General features: G+C 48.8%; 1 protein-coding gene across 3 annotated transcripts in view; it reads left to right on the top strand.

Annotated features, from left to right (window-relative positions):
- The window catches only part of SAMD8 (sterile alpha motif domain containing 8), a 40,354-nt gene that overhangs the window by 11,577 nt on the left and 4,654 nt on the right, over positions 1-24,123 (top strand). For 2 of the 3 annotated variants that reach the window (XM_015412363.1, XM_015412364.1), the window contains exons 2-5: positions 6,608-7,203; positions 16,377-16,472; positions 19,791-19,908; positions 23,116-23,266. In XM_015412363.1, coding sequence (XP_015267849.1) covers positions 6,620-7,203; positions 16,377-16,472; positions 19,791-19,908; positions 23,116-23,266 — 949 coding nt within the window. In that variant the 5' untranslated portion in view covers positions 6,608-6,619. Of the gene's footprint in view, positions 1-2,986; positions 3,042-6,607; positions 7,204-16,376; positions 16,473-19,790; positions 19,909-23,115; positions 23,267-24,123 lie in introns of those variants that run through there. The other variant, XM_015412365.1, reaches the window with a different exon arrangement.

Below are 24,123 nucleotides of genomic sequence, written 5' to 3'. Positions count from 1 at the left end.
AACCTGGAAGTGTACAGAAGCTGACCATGCCCACTGTTTTGGTTTGCAAGCTCCATTAAAACAAGCTCCCAGGTACCTTCTTTTGACAACAGAACTGCATGAAAAGAAGGTAACGACCCCCCACCCCCCACCCCCAATCTGGTTCATGTCCACTGTGGGCACTGCTTTGGCCATCTTGGGCTGTCTACAAAATCACAGCTGGAAACTTTGCCCAGGTCTTGGCCAGTAGCTGTCTGTTGTGCTTTCCTATAATCAAAGCAGTTTTAACTCACAGACGCTGTGCCAGCTGCTGACCAGGCTTGGAAGCTCGAGAGGTATAACCCTAAATAGGTGGATTGATAATTTAAGATAAAATAATAAACTATTTGGGAAAGGTTACAGTTGTGTGACACCGATAAGAGATTATTGAGGAGGAGGAGTAGTAGTAAAATTTTGTGTAGCCATTGGCCATTACAATTTAAAACAGTATGCAAATTAGACAAATAAGAGATGATTGATTTTGTCTTTTTTGTGTAGGATTTAGATTTAAATTTGATTTAGATTTAATAAGCCTATGCACCTGCGCCTGTATTAATTTCAGGATTAAGTGCTTCTGGTAGCAGACAAGAAGAAAACATTATTTTCTTGGCTGGATAGAGGGAGGGCGGGTTGTAACTATGGATGGATTTACCTAATATTACTTGAGGTGTAAAGTTCATGTGCCTCAGCTATTGAGACAAGGCTCCAACAAGTCTGGGTCAGAGGGACATCTGCTCCTTATCTGAAAGCAACACTTTGTGCTTGGGTGTGAAGGATCCTTGGTTAAAGTCGAAGAAGACCTCTTTGTCCTATTAAGACCCTTTGTCCTAATTAAGATACGGTGTAGCTACCCCTCTTGTTGTAACTGATCAGTCAATGTATGCCTACTCAAATGATGCCTTATTATCTGTACCAGTGAAGGCTGCCGTATGTTATCTTTTTGCTTGTGTCATTTTGTTCTTCTTTGTATTATTGTCAGACTCTGTCTTTAGTTTGCCATGGTTTGTTAGGGGGGAGGGAAATTCCTGGTGTGTGTGTGTGGGTGGCTGAGCGTGTGAACCGTAGACGCTGTAACTCTTTCTCCTCAAGATGCCTTCCTTGGCCAGGGACGACCTTGAAGCCAAAACTGTGCCTGCTTTGCTGTCTTAGGTAAGGGATCCATATATTCAAAGGTGTGTGTGGGGTGTAGGAAGCGTGAATGCTAGGCGGGACATTTGCAGAGTGCGATTGCATGTGCTGGAGGGGGGGGGGGTTTGTTTGAACTGTGTCTATATCTTTGGATTCTCCCGCCAGAACTCCAGTTCTGACATAGTACAGGTCTGGCCTGGAACCTGATTATTTCTCAATAAACAAATCACTGCCAGAGAGTGTTTTTGAGAGTAACTTTGTCCAGGACCGATTTCCCACAAGCTGCTGCTCCGCGCCGGCTCTTCCCTTTGCCCCGATCGTACATGTTAATTTCACACCATGTACTGCGCGGTCGCATTTTGCCCTGCAGCTTCGCCGGAGTTCCCCCGCGTCTACTCAATATTTATAATGTGTGAAGAATTAATTAAGTACATGGCACACTCTTTGAAGTGCAAACAAAATACATATTGAAACTGTATTTTGTATGCACTTCAAGTAGACATTATTCATTGCATTTACAAGTTGTTTGACTGTTGATACTTTGGGGTCTGATGCTCACGGTTGTTTTTTGAAACTCTCTCTAACACTAGACCATGTTTATCATTATTGTCTTTTGTTTAACGCTCTTTCAAGAGGCGTGGTTTTAAAAATGTTACTGCTTTTAATATTTCTGTTTTACTGTTAAAATAAAAATGTGCTACACGCTTTGGCACTTGTGATTCTTCTTTTGCGAACATTATTTGAACTTTGCCAATAGGGAAACATTTTCAGGGAATTTTCCGATTCAGATGTTCCTGGAAAACTCATGTCTGCAGTATATCCAAGGGGAAGTCAGCAGAGATAAAAGTGACAGTAGTTGCCAGTGAGGGAGCTAGCATGCCTGTTGAAACGGTGGCCCAGGATGCCCGTTTGGCATTCAGTGGATTTGGGCAGGAACAACTGGCTGCCTCTGCAAGTGGTGAGCCTGAAAGGGACTGGGCTCCTCGGGGTGCTTTGTCCTGGCAGCTTGCAAAGGGCTGGTTCATCTTTCAAGGAGTTGCTGACTTAACTGCTTTGTAACCGAGAAAGGGAGCTTTAATTAGGGCCCATCTCGGCGAGGTGCAACAATATCTGCTCTTAGGTATTTTTTAAAAACTAGTTAGCCGCCTCTGGCACTTGCTATAAATGTGGGGGAGAGGGGGTCATTGGGTGGGAAGGTGTTTACCCTCTTGTTTCTCTGTTTCTTCCCCAATTTAAAACGTCCCTTGGAAGCTGCAGTTATCTCTTGGGGGGGGGGAGGCAGGTACAAGTCCTTGACTATGCCCCTCGCCTCCCCAGAGAAGAGGCATGGCAGGAAAAGGTTAAGCACTTCCACTTTTCCTCGCTCTTCCAAGCTGGCGCCCGGAATTGCCTGCCGACTAGCTTTTCAGAAACACCTGCTGTTTTCCGTCTTCTCCAGCTTTGGTCCTTGGAGATCCCTCCCGCCGACAAGTATATAGACTGCACTGGTTGTTGGCGCTGTGTTCCAGAGCGTATTCCAACCTGCTAGGCATACCAGAGAAGGCGCAAGCAAACTGCTTGGCAGGTAACGAAGAAGGAAAAACTGCACAGTAAGGAGATCGGCCCCCTTCGCTCATAGCCCTGGAAAGTGCTGCTGGCACCAGCTGTCTGGGAGGCCCAGAGAAATTATCTCTTCGATTGTTGGACCCTTCTGGTCCTCCAGTGGGTGGAACTCCCCGCGGACTTTCTCCCAAGTACATGACTGGCACAGTGACCTTTGATGCCTGCTGGGTCAGCAGCGCTGCTTGCCTCATCCTTCTAGCTGCTGCTTTTCCTGCACTAAATGGTCTGTCACTTCTCCTGCTCTTCCTGTTGCTTCCTTAAATATTTCGGAGAGTTTTGAGGGTCATCTGTTGGTGAGTCTATACCTTGCTTTCTCCAGTCCCCTTTTGTCTATGTGTCAGTTAAACGCGAGCTTTGGGGAAATGTACATTATGGCCTTGGCTTCCAGGAAAGTGATGAAATTTTGTTTGCACTTGGCAGTAGGAAATAAAAACATCATTGTTGAGTAATCTGTATGAATCTGAACCAGATCTTCTAAGAGTGTGAGACTATGGGGTTTGTATTCACATTGGCTCCGTCTTTTGTACAGAGTGAGTTTCTGGACACTTTAGTTCTTGGTGGAGTCAGTGTCGTCAAGTCATTGCCGACTTACGGCAACCCTGTAGGGTTTTCAAGGCAAATGAGAAGGTGGTTTTCTATCGGATATTATAGCATTGAGAAAAGTGCAGAAAAGGGCAACTAGAATGATAAAAGGGTTGGAACACTTTCCCTATGAGGAAAGGTTAAAGCGCTTGGGGCTCTTTAGCTTGGAGAAATGACGGCTGAGGGGTGACATGATCGAGGTTTATAAGACTATGCTTGGGATAGAGCAGGTTGAGAAAGAGGTACTTTTCTCCCCTTCTCACAATACAAGAACTTGTGGGCACTCAATGAAATTGCTGAGCAGTCGGGTTAGAATGGATCAAAGGAAGTCCTTTGGTGTAATGGTTAAGTGCGCGGACTCTAGTCTGGGAGAACCGGGTTTGATTCCCCACTCCTCCACTTGCACCTGGCTGGATGACTTTGGGCAAGCCGTAGTTCTGATAAGAGCTGTTCTTGAAAAATAGTTTCTGTCAAGAGCTCTCTCAGCCCCACCTACCTCACAGGCAATGTTCCCTCTAAGCTGTGTAGTCTTGTGAGCAAAAATTCTACCTTGTGAGCTACTGGTATTAAAGTTGTGAGCGAGTGGCTTGGCTACTGCATAATTTAGTTTGCTCTGGAGCCATCCTTCCTGAGCTACGACAAAAATGTGTGAGCCAGAGGCTAAAAAACTGAGCTAACTCACACTGACTCAGCTTAGAGGGAACACTGCTCACAGGGTGTCTGTTGTGGGGAGGGGAAGGGGAAGGAGTTTGTAAGGTGTTCTGAGACTCCTTTGGGTAGTGAAAGGCGGGGTATAAATCCAATCTCCTCCTTCACCCCAAGAGTGGTTAACACGTGGAATTCACTGCCACAGGAGGTGGTGGCAGCTACAAGCATGGACGGCTTCAAGAGGCAATTAGATAAACATACGGCACAGAGGTCCATCAGTGGCTGTTAGCCACAAGGTATAGATAGGAACTCTGGGGCAAGTGATGCATTGTATTCTTGGTGCTGGGGGGGGGGCAACAGTGGGAGAGGTTCTAGTGTCCTGGTCCCACTGATGGACCTCCTGATGGCAGCTGGTCTTTTTGGCCTCTGTGTGGCAGAATGCTGGGCTGGATGGGCCATTGGCCTGATCCAACATTGGCTTCTCTTATGTTCTTAACAGAGCCCACTTCCCCAGTGGGATCCCATCCAAGTGGTAACCAGGGCTGGCCCTGTTGATCATTTGAGATCAGATAGTTCCTTATAAATGGCTAATGTGCCCCATAGGCTGACGAGTTCTTTGCTTCTTTCCCAGCTAGTTAAGAGTCAAGGTCGTATGTCCTAGAGAGCACACTAGGAACAACTAAAGGTAAAGGTAAAGGTTCCCTTGCTCAAAAGCCAGTCGAGTCCGACTCTAGGGCTGCGGTGCTCATCTCCGTTTCCAAGCCGAAGAGCCAGCGCTGTCCGAAGACGTTTCCGTGGTCATGTGGCCAGCATGACTAAGCACCAAGGCACACGGAACGCTGTTACCTTCCCACCAAAGTGGTACCTATTTATTGACTTGCAATTTCTTGCTTTCGAACTGCTAGGTTGGCAGGAGCTGGAACTAGAGACGGGAGCTCACTGCGTCATGCGGCACATCCGGGTCTCAAACTCGGCCTTCCACAGCCTGCAGTTCAGCGTCTGAACCACTTGAGCCACCGCAGCTCCTAGGAACAACTAGAGAGATGCGATTTCTAGAAATGTTGAAGCCCTTGACGGTTCAGCTGGGGGTTAGGGGATGTGGCTTTCCTTTCATGGGGGGAACTCAGAAATTTGTGGGGAGAGTGAAAGATGTCATACTTGTTTTCTTATCAAGTCTAAACTTATTTTACTGCTCTACCAACATGAAACGCATAATTTATAACTTGGTGTATGCAGTGGCAACATTTGGCATGTTTATGACATTCAAACACGTAAATGTCTCTTCTGTGAGCAAAACTTAACTTTACAGTTAAACTGTAGCATTGAAAACTAACTCGTCCATAGCCTATTCTCATCAGCATACTAATTTTGGACACGGCTCGTTCATCCTAGAATTGTTGAAAATAATACTGTGTTGTGTTTACTCAAATACAAGACTGTTTTCCCCCCAGGTATGCCATCAAAAAAGATGGAGTTTTGAATGAGTAACGTATTACCTTAAAGAAAACACCCTACTCTAATGAAAAAAAATATCTCTTTTGGAATAATTGAAAAGCTTTTAAGGTATTTTAGATTTCCAGTTTTTCTCTTGGGGTGTCCTTGACTGGATGGGGACCTATTTGTTCCAGATCTTTACATCTCTAGGACGTGTTAGAATGCCCCCCCCCCCCGGAAGCTACAGGGACATGGAGCCACTCCTAAGAGTGGTATCCCCAAGTTTTTGTGCCCCTCGCATTCAGCCTGCCCAATGATTACTGTTTGTATCCTGGATTAAAGCACCCTCATACATTTGCTCCTTGTCCTGTAATGGAGAGATCCTGTTGAATCTCTTCCCTTTGTAGTTAAGGTGGGTTTCTCCTGTGCTAAGGACAGTTCGTGTGTTTGCATTCTTGTTGTTCAACCCACACTTTTAATGTGCAGTTGTGCTTTGCTTGAATTCCCAGTCTAAGCCCATTGTCCTCAATCCAGGGAACTGCAAGTATAGCAGAGTGTTCCCTGCCTGTCATACAAGGGGCCGTGGCACAGCATCTGCTTGGCCTGCAGAAGATCCCAGGTTCAATCCCTGGCATCTCCAGATAAAAGGGACCAGGCAGGAGGCGATGTGAAAGACCTCGACCTGAGATCCGGGAGAGCTACTGCCAGTCTGAGTAGACAATATTGAGCTTGATGGTCTGGCGTTCTGATTAAGCTTCGTGCTAGTCATCCGTTGGCATCCTCGGAAGAGGGCTCTGGGTTGTGGTTTCGTGTGGTCGAGCTGGGGCATTTGGGCTCATATGCCTTAACATGCTTCAGGTGATAAGAGACAGGTTCCACGTATAAAATGCTTTGGATGCCCAGGAGGGTTTTCTTTTGTGCCAATGGTGAGCATTTCACGCTTGAAAATCTGTATCCGCGCGGGGATGATGGAATCTGTGCTTCCGAATGTTGAAAGGGGCCTGCAGGAGTAGCCGGTACAGTCACGTCCCACGTGCCTTGGGTTTTTAACCAGTGTGTCGTAGGAAAGCTGCCTTTTTAGCCTCCCTGGTCAGTAAACTTCAAGCCTCTCTCTTAGTTGATTGGCGATTTGATGGGTCCTGCGCTCTGAATGTTGACGCCCTCTCCTCAGCCTTGTAAACCTTTTGTTTTTCAGCCGGTAAAGGCAATGGAAGTCAGCGGCCAACTTTGCATCCGGCGCTGGTCGACGAGGCACGTAGCCAAATGGCTGAAGGATGAAGGGTTTTGCGAATATGTGGACGTTTTGTGCGACAAGCACAGGCTGGACGGGATCACGTTACTGACCCTGACCGAATATGACTTGCGGTCTCCTCCCCTGGAAATCAAAATTCTGGGCGACATCAAGAGACTCATGCTCTCCATACGCAAACTGCAGAAGCACCACATGGAAGTTCTGGAAGAGTTGGGATACAGCAGCGAAGCCCCCCTGGGCTCTCTCTCGCCCGCCGCCTCCCCTCTCCAGGGAACGGACTGGTTCTGCAATGGCGAAGCGCAGCGGGACTGCGACGACTGCGAGCCCGTGGTCGACCTGAGTGCTGAGCCGTACCAGTACGCCAACGGGAAGAACAAGCACCCTCCGCGGAGGCTGGACCCCGAGTACTGGAAGACGGCCCTGGGTTGCATCTACGTCTTCATCGTGTTCGGCTTCACGTCGTTCGTCATGGTCATCGTTCACGAGCGCGTGCCGGACATGCAGACGTATCCGCCGCTGCCGGACATATTCCTAGACAGGTGAGTGACGTGCAAAGGAAGGTTCTCTATTAAGGTAAAGATGGTTTCAGGGGCCAGCTCTGTTGGTCTGCACGAGAACTGCTAGATGTGAGCAGGGCTATTTTTGGACAGGAACGCACAGGAACGGAGTTCCGGCTGGCTCCCAAGTTGGCCACGCCCAGCAGGAACTCCTTAGCATAATAGGCCACACCCAACAGCAGAAACTCACTAGGATTGGCCTAACATGCAAAGGAGTTCCTGCTACAAAAAAGGCCCTGGTTTTGACAACAAACAAGGTAAACAAAACAACAAGCAAAAGGTGGGTGTGGCTGGATAACCACACTTCTGGTAACATGGAGGTGCGGCCTAATATGCCAATGAGCTGTGCTGTCAGGGGTGTGGCCCAATATGCTAATGAGTTCCTGCTGTTGGGTGTGGCCTATTATGCTACTGAGTTCCTGCTGGGCTTTTTCTACAAAAAGAACCCTGGATGTGAGTCCAGTCGTGCCTTAGAGACCAGCAAGATGTCCAGGGTTATCAGTTTCCCTCCACTCTAATCAAGCGGGATGGCTGTGTGCCTCGTGCCTTGCCCCCCCTCCCGTGTCCTTTCTTTCCCACTTTCTGACTGGGAGATGAAGGACTTGGGGGGGGGGGGTCTCCGTTCCTGCTGCTGTCTGCAAAAGGGATCCGTAGGGCCATCGTGGAAGGATGGAGATCCTGCCAGGGGCTGTTGCCGCCGGGCTCAGGTTCCCTGGAGCATTCGGGCTAATGGCACGGAATAAAAGCTGTGGGCTAGATAGGCCGGAGTGGGGTGGTGTGGGGTGGTGCATGCCGCAGAAGTGTGCGTTCTGCATGCCGCTCTGCTTGCAAGGAAGGAATGTAGGGGGGGGCAGTCGTCCAGCCAAGGCATGGCTTGGGGCGGCACAGGAAGGAGGCTGCCAAGGCACTGCAGCGGCTCAGCCCCCCGCCAGCCCCCAGTGGCACGAAAGGCGAGTGGCTTCACTTCCTGGGCCTGTCTCCATGGCTGGTGGCCGCAGGGGCCCGGGAGGCAGCGGCTGGCGACTGGCTGGCGGTGGCTGAGGTCATGTGGGGTGACGCAGTCTTCTGAACCACCCCGCAGGGAAGCATCTGCTTTAGAAGGCCTGCCAGAAGGAGTGTGGTGTTAATCCTTAGTGTTTCCCAGATTTTTCCTGTTTGTTATTGCTGGGTGGCCGTAAATAACTTAACTTGGGGGGGGGGTCACGTTTTCCTAGGGCATCTCCTTCTCCCCAGAAAGTCAAATCCCATAAACCTACTTGCCTGTTTTGCCAGTGGTGCAGACCTGTGGCAGGGATGTGCAGAGCAAAGATAAGCGTTGGCTGTGAGCTGCTGGTGCTGCTGGCTCTGCCTTCTAAGAGCCTGGTGTGAGACTGCTCCCTCCCTCCCCCCCCCTCCGCTGGGCTTAGCAAAGGGAAGGGGGAGTGTTTTCTCCTTCTGGTGAGGCCTTTTGTGGGAGAGCTGCCCGCAGCAACAAAACCCAGTGTGGGCGAGAGTGGGCACCCCAAGAGCAGGGCCCCGTGAGATGTCCTCTGTCTGTTCATTGTCACATTTTGTGTCCCTCTGCAACAGCTCCCAAATTTAAACATTTCGATTTGAAAGGAGAAAGAAGTGGAATTTTCCAAAGAAAAATCCATGAATACCTCCAAAACATCTTCCGGCTGATCTGTGCACCTTTGTGAGCCGCTAATAGGTGTTCCGCACCCCTTGCTGGGGGAGAGGCAGGTGGGAGGGCATCGGAACGCCTCAATCCACCGGCACTGTGCCGGGAGAGAGGCGATCCTCGGCGCCCCATGGCTAGAAACCCATCACCAAGGCTCCAGGGGGACACATACAGTCGCACTCCCTCTCCATCCGCTGGCTCACGGATCACGTCCTCGGGAGCTCCCGAGAGACGCGTCCGCCATTAGGTCGCCGAAACCGGAAGTCTGCAACTTGGTTCTCTCTTGGGTGTTGGGGGCCAGATGTCATGGGAGATTCCTGTGGCTACCCAAAATGCTATCCCAATTCAGGGGTTTTCTTCGCCGTGTCCCTGCTTTAACATGTTTAAGGATCCCTCTTTTTTTTTAACAGATCAGAGTTTCCTGTAAAGCTGGGTTTCCCCAGCCTTGCAGAACCCTAAAGCAGGGGTCCCCATTCCTTCAATTGATATCTTTGCTTGGGGGCAGCCGCTCCACATTCTTTGAGCCTGTGGGCACCTTTGGAACTCTGACACAAGGCGGTGGGCGCAACTGTCACCATGACCGCTGCAGGACAGAGGGCGAAATGCACGGAGGAAGCCCAAGGGCAGGGGAGAAGAGGGGCATTTAAAAATATGCTTGGAAAGAGGGGACGAGAGAGAATAAGGCGGACACGAATGGTGGCAGCGGCCACTGAAACGAAGTGGCTTTAATCGGCACAGCCTATCAGAAGCCCTGCTGGACAATAGCCCCATCTGGCCCCGCCTACGTTCTAGAAACACTTGGTGGGTGCCGTGTTGCAGACCCCTGCCCTAAATCATAGCACCATTCGGCCTTGCTGTACAGATATCTGCACAAGGAACTGGCCTTTGGCTGTAAGGCATAAGGCACAGTAAGCAAGCGATGTAAAAAGAGAGCGGTAGAAGCTGAGCAGATGAATTACAACAATACTGAAGGACGGCTATTGTTCCAGGGTGGAATTTCTATGGGCGGAGGGAGCGTTGGGAGGCAGTCGGGCTACGGAACGCTGAAAGGCTATAGCCAGCAAAGCAAGGCCAGAGGGGAACAGTAGCCCATTGTCTCAGAGACAGACTGCCAGAGGACCCTTTGTAGGAATGAAAAGGCTCATGACCTTAGCTGAGTTCTCTGGCATGGTGAGTCGGTGGTGATGTTCCCGTGCTTGCAGTCTCCCGAGGAGCACGGGTGCCTGTCAGTGCCTGCCAGTCAGTTTGGGAAGCAACGTCAGGGTTTTGCCAGCCCACAAGCCCCGTCTTTCACGTGCCCGTTTATCACTTGCTGGGAATGGACAGGGGGTGATGCAGCGGCAGAATTAGATGAAAGGAGCTCTTCTCCCCGATCTGATGTCAGAACATCCATGGCTCAGTCTGCGGCTGTCACGTGCAATGCTCCCTCTAAGCTGTGGAGTCTTGTGAGCAAAAATTCTACTTTGTGAGCTATGGGCATTAAAGCTGTGAGCGAGCGATTTGGCTGCTGCGTAAATTAGTTTGCTCTGGAGCCCTCCTTCCTGAGCTAAGACAACAATGTGTGAGCTGGAGGCTAACAAACTGTGAGCTAGCTCACACTAACTCAGCTTAGAGGGAACACTGGTCACGTGTATCACGATTTACTTTTCTCTGGGATGGTTCCCCTGGTGCTTCGAGGATGCTCTGAATGGTCGCCTAGCTGTTCTGGTCCCAGTTTTTAAAGCAACTCCGTACAAGAGGGAGAGCTGTGAGCACCCTGAATTGTTTAAGGCTCGCATAGGCTTGTGGAGCTGGAAGGGGCTTTTAACAGAGCGTCTGGTTCCAGTCCCCTGCTTAAATCTAAAGGTAGAGCACCCCCTCCAGATGGCTGTACAGCTTCCCGTGAAGGAAAGCCCACCACCCCGGTTGCCGTGTGGTCCCATTGTTTAATTGCTTTCTGTTACAAGCCCTTGAGAGCACCAGTTTAGTGTAGTGGTTAAGAGCGTGGACTCTAATCTGGGAGAACCAGGTTTGATTCCCCACTTCTCCACTTGCACCTGGCTGGATGACCTTGGGCAAGCCATAGTTCTGATAAGAGCTGTCCTTGAAAAAGAGCAGTTTCTGTCAGAGCTCTCTCAGCCCCACCGACCTCACAGGGTGTCTGTTGTGGTGAGGGGAAGGGGAAAGAGGTTGTCTGTTGTGGGGAGGGGAAGGGAAAGGAGTTTGTCAGCCGCTCTGAGACACCTTTGGGTAGTGAAGGGCGGGGTATAAATCCAATTTCCTCCTCCTCTTCTTCTTCTTCTCCTTCTTCTCCCCCCCTCCTCCTCCCCCCCCCCCCCTCCGTGATGGCCGCTCTGATCTTTGAAGAGCCCAGTCACGTCACACTAACTCTCTTCTCCAGGCTAAACAGGCCGCGTTCCTTCGGCCGGCCTTCAAAGAACTTGTCTTCCCGTCCCCGACCTTCTCCCGCAGCAGCCTCTGAACCTGTTCCGTTTTGTCCTGCCGAGAGCTGGGTGCAGGACTTCGGAAGCGGTCTAACTAGCGTAGTGCGGAAGTGTGGCTTCTCGTGGCCTGGAGACCGTCCTTCTGTTCGTGCATTAGCCTTTTTCTTTTCTTTTCCTTTTTGGTGGCTGCCTCCCAGTGCCTGTTTGTGGTCGGCTTGCCACCTCCTGCAGCTCTGAGATCCTCTTCACCTGGACGGCCGCGAGGCCAGGTATCACCCATCCTGAGCCAGCCCGTGCCTTTGAGTCTCTTTGAAGAACTTTGCATTGTTTCCAGGGATTTGTTTGGGGCTCAGAGCTACAAGGAAAGACTTAGGGGCTTTGAAGTCTAGGCGAAATATGACTAAGATCTCATGAAGCTGCCTTATACTGAATGAGAGACCCTTGTTCCGTCAAGGCCGGTCACAGAGGCCAGAGCGCTTGAAGGGAGGAGTACGGAGCAGAAGTGGGCGCATCCCAGAGAGCCAGTTTGGTGTCGTGGTTAAGTGCGCGGACTCTGATCTGGGAGAACCGGGTTTGATTCCCCACTCCTCCACTTGCACCTGGCTGGATGACCTTGGGCAAGCCGTAGCTCTGATAACAGCTGTTATTCCCCCTCCCCAAAAAACAATTTATTAGGATATATTATTAGTTCAAATACACAACATGTTATTATTTATTACACATCCTTTCTTCTCTCCGGGGAATGGATAATAAGAGCTGTCCTTGAAAAAGAGCCGTTTGTGTCAAGAGTTCTCTCAGCCCCGCCTACCTCACAGGGTGTCTGCGGTGGGGAGGGGAAGGGAAAGGAGTTTGTCAGCCGCTCTGAGACACCTTTGGGTAGTGACGGGCCATGGGGTAGAAATCCAATCTCCTCTTCTTCTTCTTCCTGCCGCAGGAAGACTTGATGTTCAGACTAATCAGTGAATTGCCTCATTTTCATGCTCTAAGGGCGTTTGTAGACATTGTTTTCTAGTGCGTGCTGTCTTCGGAACATGATGTACAGAAGGGACTGGATCCATATATTTAAAAATATTATGTATTAGAAGAAGAAGAAGTAGTAATTGGATTTATACCCCGCCCTTCACTTGGAGTCTCAGAGCGGCTTACAAACTCCTTTCCCTTCCCCTCCCCACAACAGACACCCTGCGAGGTGGGTGGGGCTGAGAGAGCTCTCTCGAGGACTGCTCTTGAGAAGAAGAAGAAGAAGCGGTTGGATTTATACCTCGCCCTTCACTACCCAGAGGAGTCTCAGAGCGGCTGACAAACTCCTCTCCCTCCCCACAACAGACAGCCTGTGAGGTAGGCGGGGCTGAGAGAGCTCTGACAGGAACTGCTCTTTTTCAAGGACAGCTCTTATCAGAACTACCGCTTGCCCAAGGTCATCCAGCAGCTGCAGGTGGAAGAGTGGGGAATCAAACCCGGTTCTCCCAGATTAGAGTCCGCGCACTTAACTACGACACCAAATTGGTGGTGTATTAATAGCCTACAGGAGTGTGTGTATGAGTGGGAGGACGTCTTTTCTCATTTCCCTGCCTTTAAAAAGAGGGTACGAGCATCCTTAAATTGGGAAGAAAACAGAGCCTGAATCCAGGAAAGAGTTTCAGCTGAGGAGCTGCAGAAACGTCTGAATAGGTGAAAGAAGGGAATGATGCATCTGCCCGGAAAGGAGAGAGCAAAAATGTCTATGAACAGCCAGGCGGGTTGGGCAGATCTACAGGGAGATGACGGCTATAGATATTATGAAGGTCATTCTAAGCCTTGAGCACATCTGCTTTGTGCATCTCTCAAGATGAGGGTGGGGGAAGAGAGGGGCACCGTTTTATTGAGCACGCTTACGTGTTCCGTGCAGGAGATGTCCTTGCAGGTTCCGCAGTCCCCCAGCAGAAGCCAGTCTCCCCATCACCACCCCCAATCTCTAGGGCTTTTTCATTTTTAAAGAATTAGCAAATTAATTTTGTTAGATCACAATAAGATTATAACAGCCTGTGTATCAAATTCTCTTTCATTTCCAGCTTTCGTTTTTTTAAGTCTGTAGCGTCTAGCCCTTTTCATTGTGGAGATGCACCTTTCTCCTTGTATCTCTGGCTGGTGGGTCCCAGATCTGCACGTTTGGTTTTGCCACTGTAACCATCCCCCCATCATTGTTAGAAGAGAAGTGAAAACCTTGCATTAAAATACCAAACTCATGAATTGAGGTACTGATTATGAGTTTTTTGTTGATCAGCCAAGCTGTTCTGAATACCCACTTTGTATCTTATTTATTTAGTTTGATTTTATCCCATCCTCCCTCCCCCACACGCAGGCTCACTGTGGGTTACAATCACAAGGTAATGATATGATTTAGATAGTTAAAACCAGGGGTCATTTCCTGCAGGAGCACACAGGAGCAGAGCTCCGGCAGTTAAAGAGCCCAGGGGGTGGGCACATGCAACAAGCCCCGCCCCCTGCTCCCAGCAGCCCTCAGTCAGAGCAAGAAGCAGCCAGGTAAGTTGCAGAGCTCCCCCTGGGGTCCAGTGGCACCTTTAAGACCAAAACAGTCCAGTGGCACCTTTAAGACCAAGTTTTACTCAGGTACAAGCTCTCCCTCCTCTGCGAGGACAGATCTGCACGTTCCTCCCCCCCCCCCAATAGCTAGCAATCCAAAAGAATCCAGTGGAGCCTGAGCGGTGGGTGTTGCCTTCTGACACACTTCCGGTGATGTCAGGGGGTGTGGCATATGCATATAAGCTGTGCAAAGAGCTCCTGCACCTCTTTTTCTACGAAATGACCCCTGGTTAAAACCACATTTCTGTTAAAATGTGGCAGGAATTGTCAGCTATACCTAGTCCTTATGGACATCAAAGTTGCTTTTGGTGTAGTTGACCAGCTGATATTCTGGGAAAGACATTCTTGTACCTATGTGAATTTCTTTAGCTGAAGTTTTTAATTCGGATGGTGATCTGCAAGTTAGTTCTTCACATTCTAATACCAGTTTTGTGATGAGGGTTGTAAAACAAGCACATGCTATTGCACGTTTCTGTTTACTTTTTGTCCATTAATGTGATAACCCAAAGATAGCAATGACAGCTCTTATTCCCCTGGTGTGAATACTAGAAAGTTATCTATTTTTACTGTGTGCCAGTTACTTGTCCAGTTACGTGCTCTCTTGTCACGCATATAGAAATAGATCGTTCTTCCTTACTGTTGTTTTCCTTGGTGTTTTCGTCTGCAGAATGTACTGGTGATGATCACTTACAATAAAACCCAACCCAGTAATGCATAAAGAGCACCTTGATCCACACATTAGAACACACCTGCAGTCCTTACCAAAGAGGAGACAGGGCCGTCTTAATAGTGAAAGTGGTGCAGCTAGCATTAAGTTTCTAAGTTCTTGGAGGATATAGGGAGGCAGGTGGATTCCCCTGAATTCTTTAGAAATCACTTCAGCCTAATTTGCCCTTTACTGGACTGGGAATTTGAGAGGTTTGTAGGCCTCGAACCTTTCCAGAATAAAACTTTGTACACCATGCTAGCCTAGCAGTGTATCACTTGGGGATCGGCATTAAAAATCAAAGCAGATTGTCTCCATACAGTGGCATTATCCAAAACCAGAACGTAGAAGCCTGTGCCCGAAGGTGGCAGTGGGTGAGCAACCAGAAACTCTGCTGCCTGAGGGTTTGTTTCCCAGCAACTGGACAACAGGCGTCCCGTGAAATTGGATCATGCATTTAAAACAACACAGGATACGGCCATGGATACTATTATCTCTCTCATCAAAATTAATTTTTGAAAGGTCAATACTTCCTGATTTTACTGTCTTTTCTGTGAACATTCAAAGACTGAATGAAAGCTTGTATGATTGAAACTACATTCTCTACCTGTTCACATTTTTGCTTCTTCCTTGGTTTGGTGTATTTTTTTTTTTTAATTTTTTGGGGGTATGTTTGGTGTAGTGGTTAAGTGTGCGGATTCTAATCTGGGAGAACTGGGTTTGATTCCCCGCTCCTCCACTTGCAGCTGCTGGATGACCTTGGGCAAGCCGTAGTTCTGTCCGAGCTGTTCTCTCAAGGGCAGCGCTGAAAGAGCTCTTTCAGCCCTACCTACCTCACAGGGTGCCTGTTGTGCGGAGGGGGAAGGGAAAGGAGATTGTAAGCCGCTCTGAGACTCCGAGTAAAGGGCTGGGTACAAATCCAATCTCCTCCTCCTCCTCCTGTTGCTACTACTGTTGTTGAATCATTCTGAATCAGATGTGAGGTTTCAAGACGTTCATATTATGCAGGAAATGGTAATGTACATTATCTCTGCATCGTTCTTAGAAAGCACTGGGGGGGGGGAGTTATGAGCAGCTAGAACAGTATTTCTAAACTCTTACCTTAAAAAGTATGCGAGTCACTACTGTAAACAGCAAAATCTTTCATAGAAGGTTTTCTCAGCATTCCCCAGCATGTCTGTGTTTTTGCACAAAATAAATTGTGTGTGGGGGGGGGGAAGTGTGTGGAATGAGAGGAGAATAGTGGAAGAGAACCTGGATTCTTGAACGGTTTTTCTGGGCTGTCTCCTCTCTTCTCGGCTCGAGACCTTTAATATTGGAGGACTGGCGTAAGAAAACCGAATGACTGGTAATCAGTTATCAGAAAAGGTAACCTCATCCAGTAATGGATTGCTGAACGTCTCTTTGTTAGGGGGGAGCTCATTTTAGCTCAACAGTTCACCCATCTTGGCTGCAGAGGGTTAAGCAGATGGTCCAAAGATATGGCTCACTTCTTTTTTTTTTTTTTTTAAAAAGGGCATGAAGTCTTTATGCACAGAAAATTTTGGGAGACTCTGGGTTTGTGCTTAATGTATGTCTCCAGTACCAACTTGTGCTGGGAAGCAGTCTGCCTGATGTTACTAGCTATGTACTAAGCAATAATTTAAAGGTTCACGTAGGTGGTTTCATCAAATGACTTTGGTACCTTTTTTTGGTTTCTAATCACTTGATTAAGAAAGACACCACTTCAAAGTCTAAGTCAGTCCTCTTGGTCTTCACGGTCTCCCCTTCCTTTTGCTTTTAGTGTTCCAAGGATCCCTTGGGCTTTTGCCATGACCGAAGTGTGCGGGGTGATTCTCTGCTACATCTGGTTGCTTGTCCTCCTCCTTCACAGACACAGGTATGGTCGTTTTTTTAAATCGTTAACTCCCTAAATTTGGAGAAAGAGGCAGTAAAGACTTACGTGTGGGTGTTTGCACTGTCCACCATTGTAACAGAGAAATTTGAAGGCAGTTTGATACACCATTGAGGAGGAGAGCTAAAATCTGTTCCATACAGACAAGATGCATGGAGAGAGAGCAGGAAAATTAATCCCCTTCCCGCGGTGAGAGGTCTGTGTAGTGGGCCGGAGGGGGGTGGGTGGTCTCTGCTCCTGCCAAAGACCACTGTGTGGAGTCTCTTTTGGTATAACAGAGACACTGGTCAGCCTGTACGACCCGCTGCTGCACCCCGTTGGCACCCCGTTAACTGCGCTACAGTCATCAGTGTGCTTGTGATTGGCACGTAGGAAACCCGTTTGAAAAATCTCTGCTGCCCTTCTGCCAGCAGGAGAGATCTCGCTTGCTGAAGCTGACATGGAATCGATCTGGTGGTTCCTGTTCTCCCACCTGGGGTGCAGTCTGCTAAAACTTGAGTCCTGTATCGCCTTGGTTCTAACAGTTTGGTTACACGCGGCGGGGAATTGGATATGTTGCCCTGCAGGACCCGGTCCACCTGGTGACATCCGTACGTTGGAGACCAGGGGTCTAAGCACAGGGAGCCCGAATGTAGGGAGGGGCTGTGGCTCGGTGGCAGAGCATCTGCTTGGCATGCAGAAGGTCCCAGGTTCAATCCCCAGTGTCTCCGGTTGGCAAGGTCCAGGCAGTAGGTGATGGGAAAGGACTCTTCTGCCTGAGACCCTGGAGGGCCGCTGCCAGTCTGAGTAGACAACTCTGACCCTGATGGACCAAGGGTCCGATTCAGTAGAAGGCAGTTTCATGGGTTCATCGCTCATCACATTGGTCAAATCAAGATGAGAGGCAGTGATATCACTTGTTCCGGCCGACACACATGATCTCCTGGGTGAACGTGGCACTTGAGCCGCAAGGAGGGACTGGGAGGTAGGTGGCACAATTCCCACCCACCCCCTGCTTCTCCTGCACGGGGCTTTCGTTTCCCACCAGTGCCCCTGACTTGTTGATTACTTATCGTTTGGGCTATTGACAGTCCGCCTTTCTCACTGAAGAGGAGGAGAGGAGGAGATTGGATTTATACCCCGCCCTTCACTCGGAGTCTCAGAGCGGCTTACAGGCTCCTTTCCCTTCCCCTCCCCACAACAGACACCCTGTGAGGTGGGTGGGGCTGAGAGAGCTCTTGACAGAAACTGCTCTTTTTCAAGGACAGCTGTGCCAGAGCTTGTGACCGACCCAAGGTCACACCAGCAGCTGCAAGTGGAGGAGGAGTGGGGAATCAAACCCGGTTCTCCCAGATTAGAGTCCGCGCACTTAACCACAACACCAAACTGGCTCTCTGACTCGCAAGGCAGATTACAAAGCGTGAGTCAAGTGCAGTCCACCGGACGGGGCATCCCGTGATCAGTACAGTTGGGTTTGGACTACAGAAATGTGAGAGCAGACAGAGTGGAAACAGAGCATGAGCTTTTAAGCGTGATTCGTTTTGGGCGGGAGCTCAGCTGTGGCCCTTTGAGCTCTTGAAGCGCTGATGGTTTTCGAGAGCTGGGCCTGCTTGTTTCCGATTGGCTGCTCACCCAGGTCTACGTCTTCTCCTCCGGAGGCCTTAACGGGCTTAGCACAATAACTCTTTGTGCTCACCTCTGCAGACTGTTTTCTAGTCCTCTGTCAGGCACTGCTTTGCATGCGGATATGGTGTTGATGACAAAAGATCAGAAGCGCTGATGGTTTCGAGAGCTGGGCCTGCTCGTTTCCAATTGGCTGCTCCCCCAGGTCTGCGTCTTCTCCAGAGGCCTTAACGGGCTTAGCACAATAACTCTTTGTGCTCACCTCTGCAGACTGTTTTCCAGTCCTCTGTCAGGCACTGCTTTGCATGCTTTATTTGATCGCTTGAGGCAGACCACAGTAATTTTGAACGTGAGAGTGCAGAAGATCATTTGGAAGATCACGGGTTGTGATCCCAAAGAGCAGATGAAACGTCTTCTTCAAAAGGGCAGCAGGTGATACGAACAGTGCTCCCTTTAGCCCGGAAGAATCGGAAACACCTGATTCTGACATATGAGAAGAACTTGCCGTTGGAACAGCGCGTGGTGATTTTCCACGGCAAGAAGGTCCAGCACAGGAGAGCACTGTGCAAGGCATGGCTGGGGGTTCTCTTGTCCTACCGAAAAGGGCATGAGGGGGATTCCTTCCCCACACATTAGAACATAAGAGAAGCCAATGTTGGATCAGGCCAATGGCCCATCCAGTCCAACAATACCAGGGGCCACCAGGAGGTCCAGCAGTGGGGCCAGGACACTAGAAGCCCTCCCACTGTTGCCCCCCCAAGCACCAAGAATACAGAGCATCCCTTGACCCAGATGGAGAGTCCCTACCTATACCTTGTGGCTAATAGCCACTGATGGACCTCTGCTCCGTATGCTTATCCAGTTCCTTATAAGAACATAAGAGAATCCAAATGTTGGATCAGGCCAGTGGCCCATCCAGTCCAACACTCTGGGTCACACAGTGGCCAAAAATTCCAGGTGTCCTCAGGAGGTCCAGCAGTGGGGCCAGGACACTAGAAGCCCTCCCACTGTGCCAAAAACAACTAGAACACAGAGCATCACTTGAGCCAGATGGAGAGTTCCTACCTATACCTTGTGGCTAATAGCCACTGATGGACCTCTGCCCCAGATGTTTACCCAATTCCCTCTTGAAACCATCCATCCTTGTAATACTATACATTGTTTGTGTCTGTGTCTTTAATGGCGCAGGTGATTTCTCCGAGTCTTTGACAGCACACCCAAACGTAGCCCCAGAGAAGCACTCCTGTCCAACATATTTCTGATTTCCAGATTTTTACAACTACAAATTCTGAGCTTAAAAATGGTCTCCTGGCACAGTATAAATCAGGGGTCCCCAACCATTTTGAGCCTACGGACGCCTTTAGAATTCTGACACAGCCACAAAATGGCTGCTGTGGGAGGTGGAGCCAGCTACAAAATGGCTGCCGGGGCTTCCTTTCTGTCACACAGAGAAGATCCTTGTGCTTTGGTGGCCACCGCTTGCCAAAATAAAATAGCTGTACAGCCAATCAGAAGGCTTGCTGGGCAAAGGTCCCACCTGGCCCTGCTCACTTTCTAAAAACACTTGGGGGGGCGCCAGGAAAGGTGTCGGCAGGTGCCATGGTATCCCTGGCTACCACATTGGGGACCCCTGACATGAATGCCCTGCATATGCACTGGGGCGCGTGGGATACAGAAGTAAATGTTCCTGCTTATTTCTAGGTCTATCCTTCTGCGGCGAATGTGCAGCCTTATGGGTACCGTATTTCTGTTGCGTTGCATTACAATGTTTGTCACCTCTCTGTCGGTACCAGGCCAACACCTGCAATGTTCTGGAAAGGTATGATTTATTTATTTATTTATTTATTTATATTTATATATTTTTTTCAATTTCTATCTTGCCCTCCCAAAGGCTCAGGGCAGCTCACATGCGGCAAAGCCGAGATATAAAATACAACATATAATAAAATACAACATTTAAACCACAGTAAAACCTTCCTATAACATGGTGCTGTACCTATATTAATCATCCAAGATGGGGACAACCCCCCCCCCAGGTTTGGTGGCCAGCTGTCTCAGTAGCGTGGTCTCCCACTACACTGCCTCAAACTTCTGACAGGGCCCTGCTTGCCCCCGTTCTTATAGGGCAGCCCCTCCCCCCGAAAAAAATCCCTAGCTGCTTTTGCTAAATGGAATTAGTTTGCGATGAGCAAGTTTGTCTTTGTAGTGTTGAAACGGGGTTCAGTGGTCCCTCGTTGATTTAATTAAATGCCATGGGCTTCACCTTGGCCCAGTGGTGTAAAAGGAGAAGCATGTTAATTTGGCTTCAGAAAGTGCTTTCTTGCATCTTCACAGAGGCTGGTTTCTGCCTGTGACCCAGACAGTCAGGCCGTACGGAGCTAGACTATTGTTATGCACTCTACAATTATCGTCAGGAGCTAGATTATGCCTGTTATACCTGATCTGTGGTAACTCCGTTGGTTGTGGTCATTTCTGGGTTCAGCCCAAGGTGTTGGTTGTTACTTATGAAGCCCTTTCCTGGCCTACCACACCCATCACCTGCAGAACCACCCGTGTCAGTGTGCTCCCCGGCACAGCTTTGCTTCTCTGCGCAGAGCCTTCCGAAGGTGCCACCCTGCAAATGGATAAGATGAGTGGCCACCAGTGTTCCCTCTAAGCTGAGTTAGTGTGAGCTAGCTCACAGTTTTTTTAGCCTCCAGCTCACAGATTTTTGTCTTAGCTCAGGAAGGATGGCTCCAGAGCAAACTAGTTTATGCAGTAGCCAAATCACCTGCTCACAACTTTAATGGCAGTAGCTCACAGAGTAGAATTTTTGCTCAGCGAACTCCAGAGCTTAGAGGGAACATTGGCGGCCACCCATACCCCTGAACGCTCTGTGTGGTGGCTCCTCCTCGGTGGAATGGCCTCCCCCTCCAAGGTCAGGAAGGCTCCCGGGCTTTTCGTGTTCTGCAAAATGAGTAAAACAGCGCTTTTATCAAGGGCAATGGGGTGGTTAGAAAAAAGGGAGCTCGGGATGGTGTCAGTCGGTCTTCCCTTCTCCATTTTACCCTTGTAACGACACTCTGGAGTGGATGAGGCGGAGGCGGAGGGCCTGTCCCACTGAGCTTAATGGCAGAGTGGAGATGTGGCTCCAAGTTTCCCCAGTCCTGGTCTACATTCTTACCTGCTGCATCACATTGTAGCGGCCTTATTTAAGCTACATATTATGCAAATTGAAGAGACTGAGGTTACATAGGAGTAGTATATAAATACTCTAAATAAAGAGTGGACACGCTGGTGTAATAACATGAAGGTTTTGCCTAACTTGGATATATGTGCAACAAGGACATAGATTACGTGGGACAGAACAGAGTTTGAGTCCAGTGGCACCTTTAAGACCAGCAAAGTTTGATTCTGAGTATAAGCTTTCGTGTGCAGGCACACGAAAGCTTATACTCAGAATCAAACTTTGCTGGTCTTAAAGGTGCCACTGGACTCAAACTCTGTTCTGTCCCACGTAATCTATGTCCTTGTTGCACATATATCCAAGTTAGGCAAAACCTTCATGTTATTACACCAGCGTGTCCACTCTTTATTTAGAGTATTTATATACTACTCCTATGTAACCTCAGTCTCTTCAATTTGCATAATATGTAGCTTAAATAAGGCCGCTACAATGTGATGCAGCAGGTAAGAATGTAGACCAGGACTGGGGAAACTTGCTTCCTTTAGGAGGTGCTATTGTCACGAGAAAAGAAAAAGGTTTCAGTTTTGTTTTTGCATGTGGGTGGGTATTCTGTTTGTAATAATTGTTTGGATACACTATATTTTTAATAGGCTAGTTGTGATAATTTCATGCCGAGTAAGAATGTCCATAGTCATATTTTTCAATTTTTCCAAAAAATTCTGTAGACTTTTATGGGGGTTCAAGAACGACACAGCGCACAACAGATGTCTTGAAGCTACAGATCAGCTCTGTCTCTCTCTCTGTCCCAAGCTCCCTGTTCATCTGACAGGCTGTGTCACAGCAGCATTTTATTAGCATCAAACAGCTCACACATTGCACAGTGAAATTCGTTACAACAGAGCAAAAGACTTTGTAAGCTAAACAGCACAGTGAGAAAATGTTAGATAGTGGCCTCTATGCAAAAATCACACTATGTACTCTTCACAGGCAAAATTATCCTTGAATGTTGCAAAGCTTGTGTCTTGAAGCAGTTCATTGTACTCTTCAGTAAAACTACAGACTTATGCAGACTCAGCTAAGAATGTGCCTTGCTCGCCAATCTCCCGTTGCCAATCTCACTGTGACTCCTTGTGAAAGCAGGAGCCCTCCCTGTGACAACAGGAGCCTCTCCGGGTGTGCCTCGCAGAGATTTTCCTATTGCCACAAAATTCCATTTTTTCCCGAGCTTCAAAATTTCCGGAAATTTTACATCTCTATACCCACCTGAATCTCTGTATAAGGGAGTGTTGCTTTTAGGGCATGGTAGGATGGAGAGCCCTGATCTGGGTGTGGCGCAGGCGGGCCCAGTCCCATCAGATCTCGGAAGCTAAGCAGGGCCGGCCCAGGTGACTCCTTGGATGAGAGACCAGCAAGGAAGTCCAGGGTCACTGGGCAGAAGCAGGCAAGGGACGAACCACGTTCTTGCCTTGAAGGCCTTACGGGGCCATCCTAAACCAGCTGCTGCTTGATGGCACCTCCCACCACCACCCTACGGCAAGCACGACTCCTGGTTTTACACGTTTTAATCGGTTTTAAATTTCATTGTATTTATTAAATTGTTGAGCCCTGAGCCCATTTACAGGATAAATGCAAATAAATAAATAAATGGGATAGATATTTATGCCAGGGGTGAAGAGCAAAAAAACCCTTTTTTCAGCCAGCTATTAGGAAGAGTGCTGAACATCTGGTGCCTGCCCTGCAGAATGTGGGGGTGATCGTGGTCACGTTGCACCGATGCTTGCTGTGTATGCCAGAGTTCTATTTTGGGCTTGACTGTACTAATACTCAGTCTTAACATTCTGTGCCACGCCTTCCTTCTAGCTGTACGGCAACGTGTGGGCGAAACTTCAGCGAGCCTTTGCGATTTGGAGTGGGTTTGGCATGACACTGACCGGAGTGCATACCTGTGGGGATTACATGTTCAGCGGTCATACCGTTGTCTTGACGATGCTGAACTTCTTTGTCACAGAATGTAAGTATAGTTTTAAAAAGCACGATGATGCATCTAGGTGTATCTCTTAATTCATCCCCCTCTTATCATATGGTTAGATCATTGGCCATGGGTGTGGGGACACTCAGTTTCCAATCCCCTCTCTGCTACGAAGTCACCGGGTAGCCTTGGGCCGGCTGGTATCGCTCGGCCTTGCCTACTTCACGGAGTTGTTACGGAAGGCAAGGGAGAGCCATGTGTGCCGGCCTTACCGCCTTGGATGAACAACAGGATAAGAACCCTGTAGGACACGGGTGGCCAAACTCGCTTAACGTAAGAGCCACATGGATATAAATGTCAGATGTTTGAGAGCCGCAAGGCATGCACAAATACAACCCACACATTTTTATTGAATAATACGCTGATTTGCTTTTTATTAACATTAAATGAGACTGCCAAAAAAATAAAACAAAAAGGGTAAAAACGGATATTGATAATGATATTTAACTTTAGATGGGGAGGGCAGAGAGAAAGATACATAGAGAGAAAGAGAGAAAGGTGGAAAGAAAATGGAAAGAAAGCAAATAGATGGGGGGAGGGAGAGGTGGAAAGAAAGCAACTTTAACTTTAAATGCATCTTCCAAGACCCCCCATGCCCCCCCCGCTCCAGCTGGCTTGGCTTGGAGAAGGGATTTAAAGAAGAAGAGGAAGAGATTGGATTTATACCCCGCCCTTCACTACCCAAAGGAGCCCCAGAGCGGCTTACAAACTCCTTTCCCTTCCCCTCCCCACAACAGACACCCTGTGAGGTAGGCGGGGCTGAGAGAGCTCTTGACAGAAACTGCTCTTTCAAGAACAGCTCTCATCAGAACTATGGCTTGCCCAAGGTCATCCAGCAG

This window comes from Gekko japonicus, unplaced genomic scaffold (assembly GCF_001447785.1).
Source record: "Gekko japonicus isolate JY-2015 unplaced genomic scaffold, Gekko_japonicus_V1.1 scaffold4472, whole genome shotgun sequence".
NCBI classification, from domain to species: Eukaryota; Metazoa; Chordata; class Lepidosauria; order Squamata; family Gekkonidae; genus Gekko; species Gekko japonicus.
Note: the sequence above shows the minus strand (reverse complement) of the source record. Positions and strands in the feature narration are given on the sequence as shown.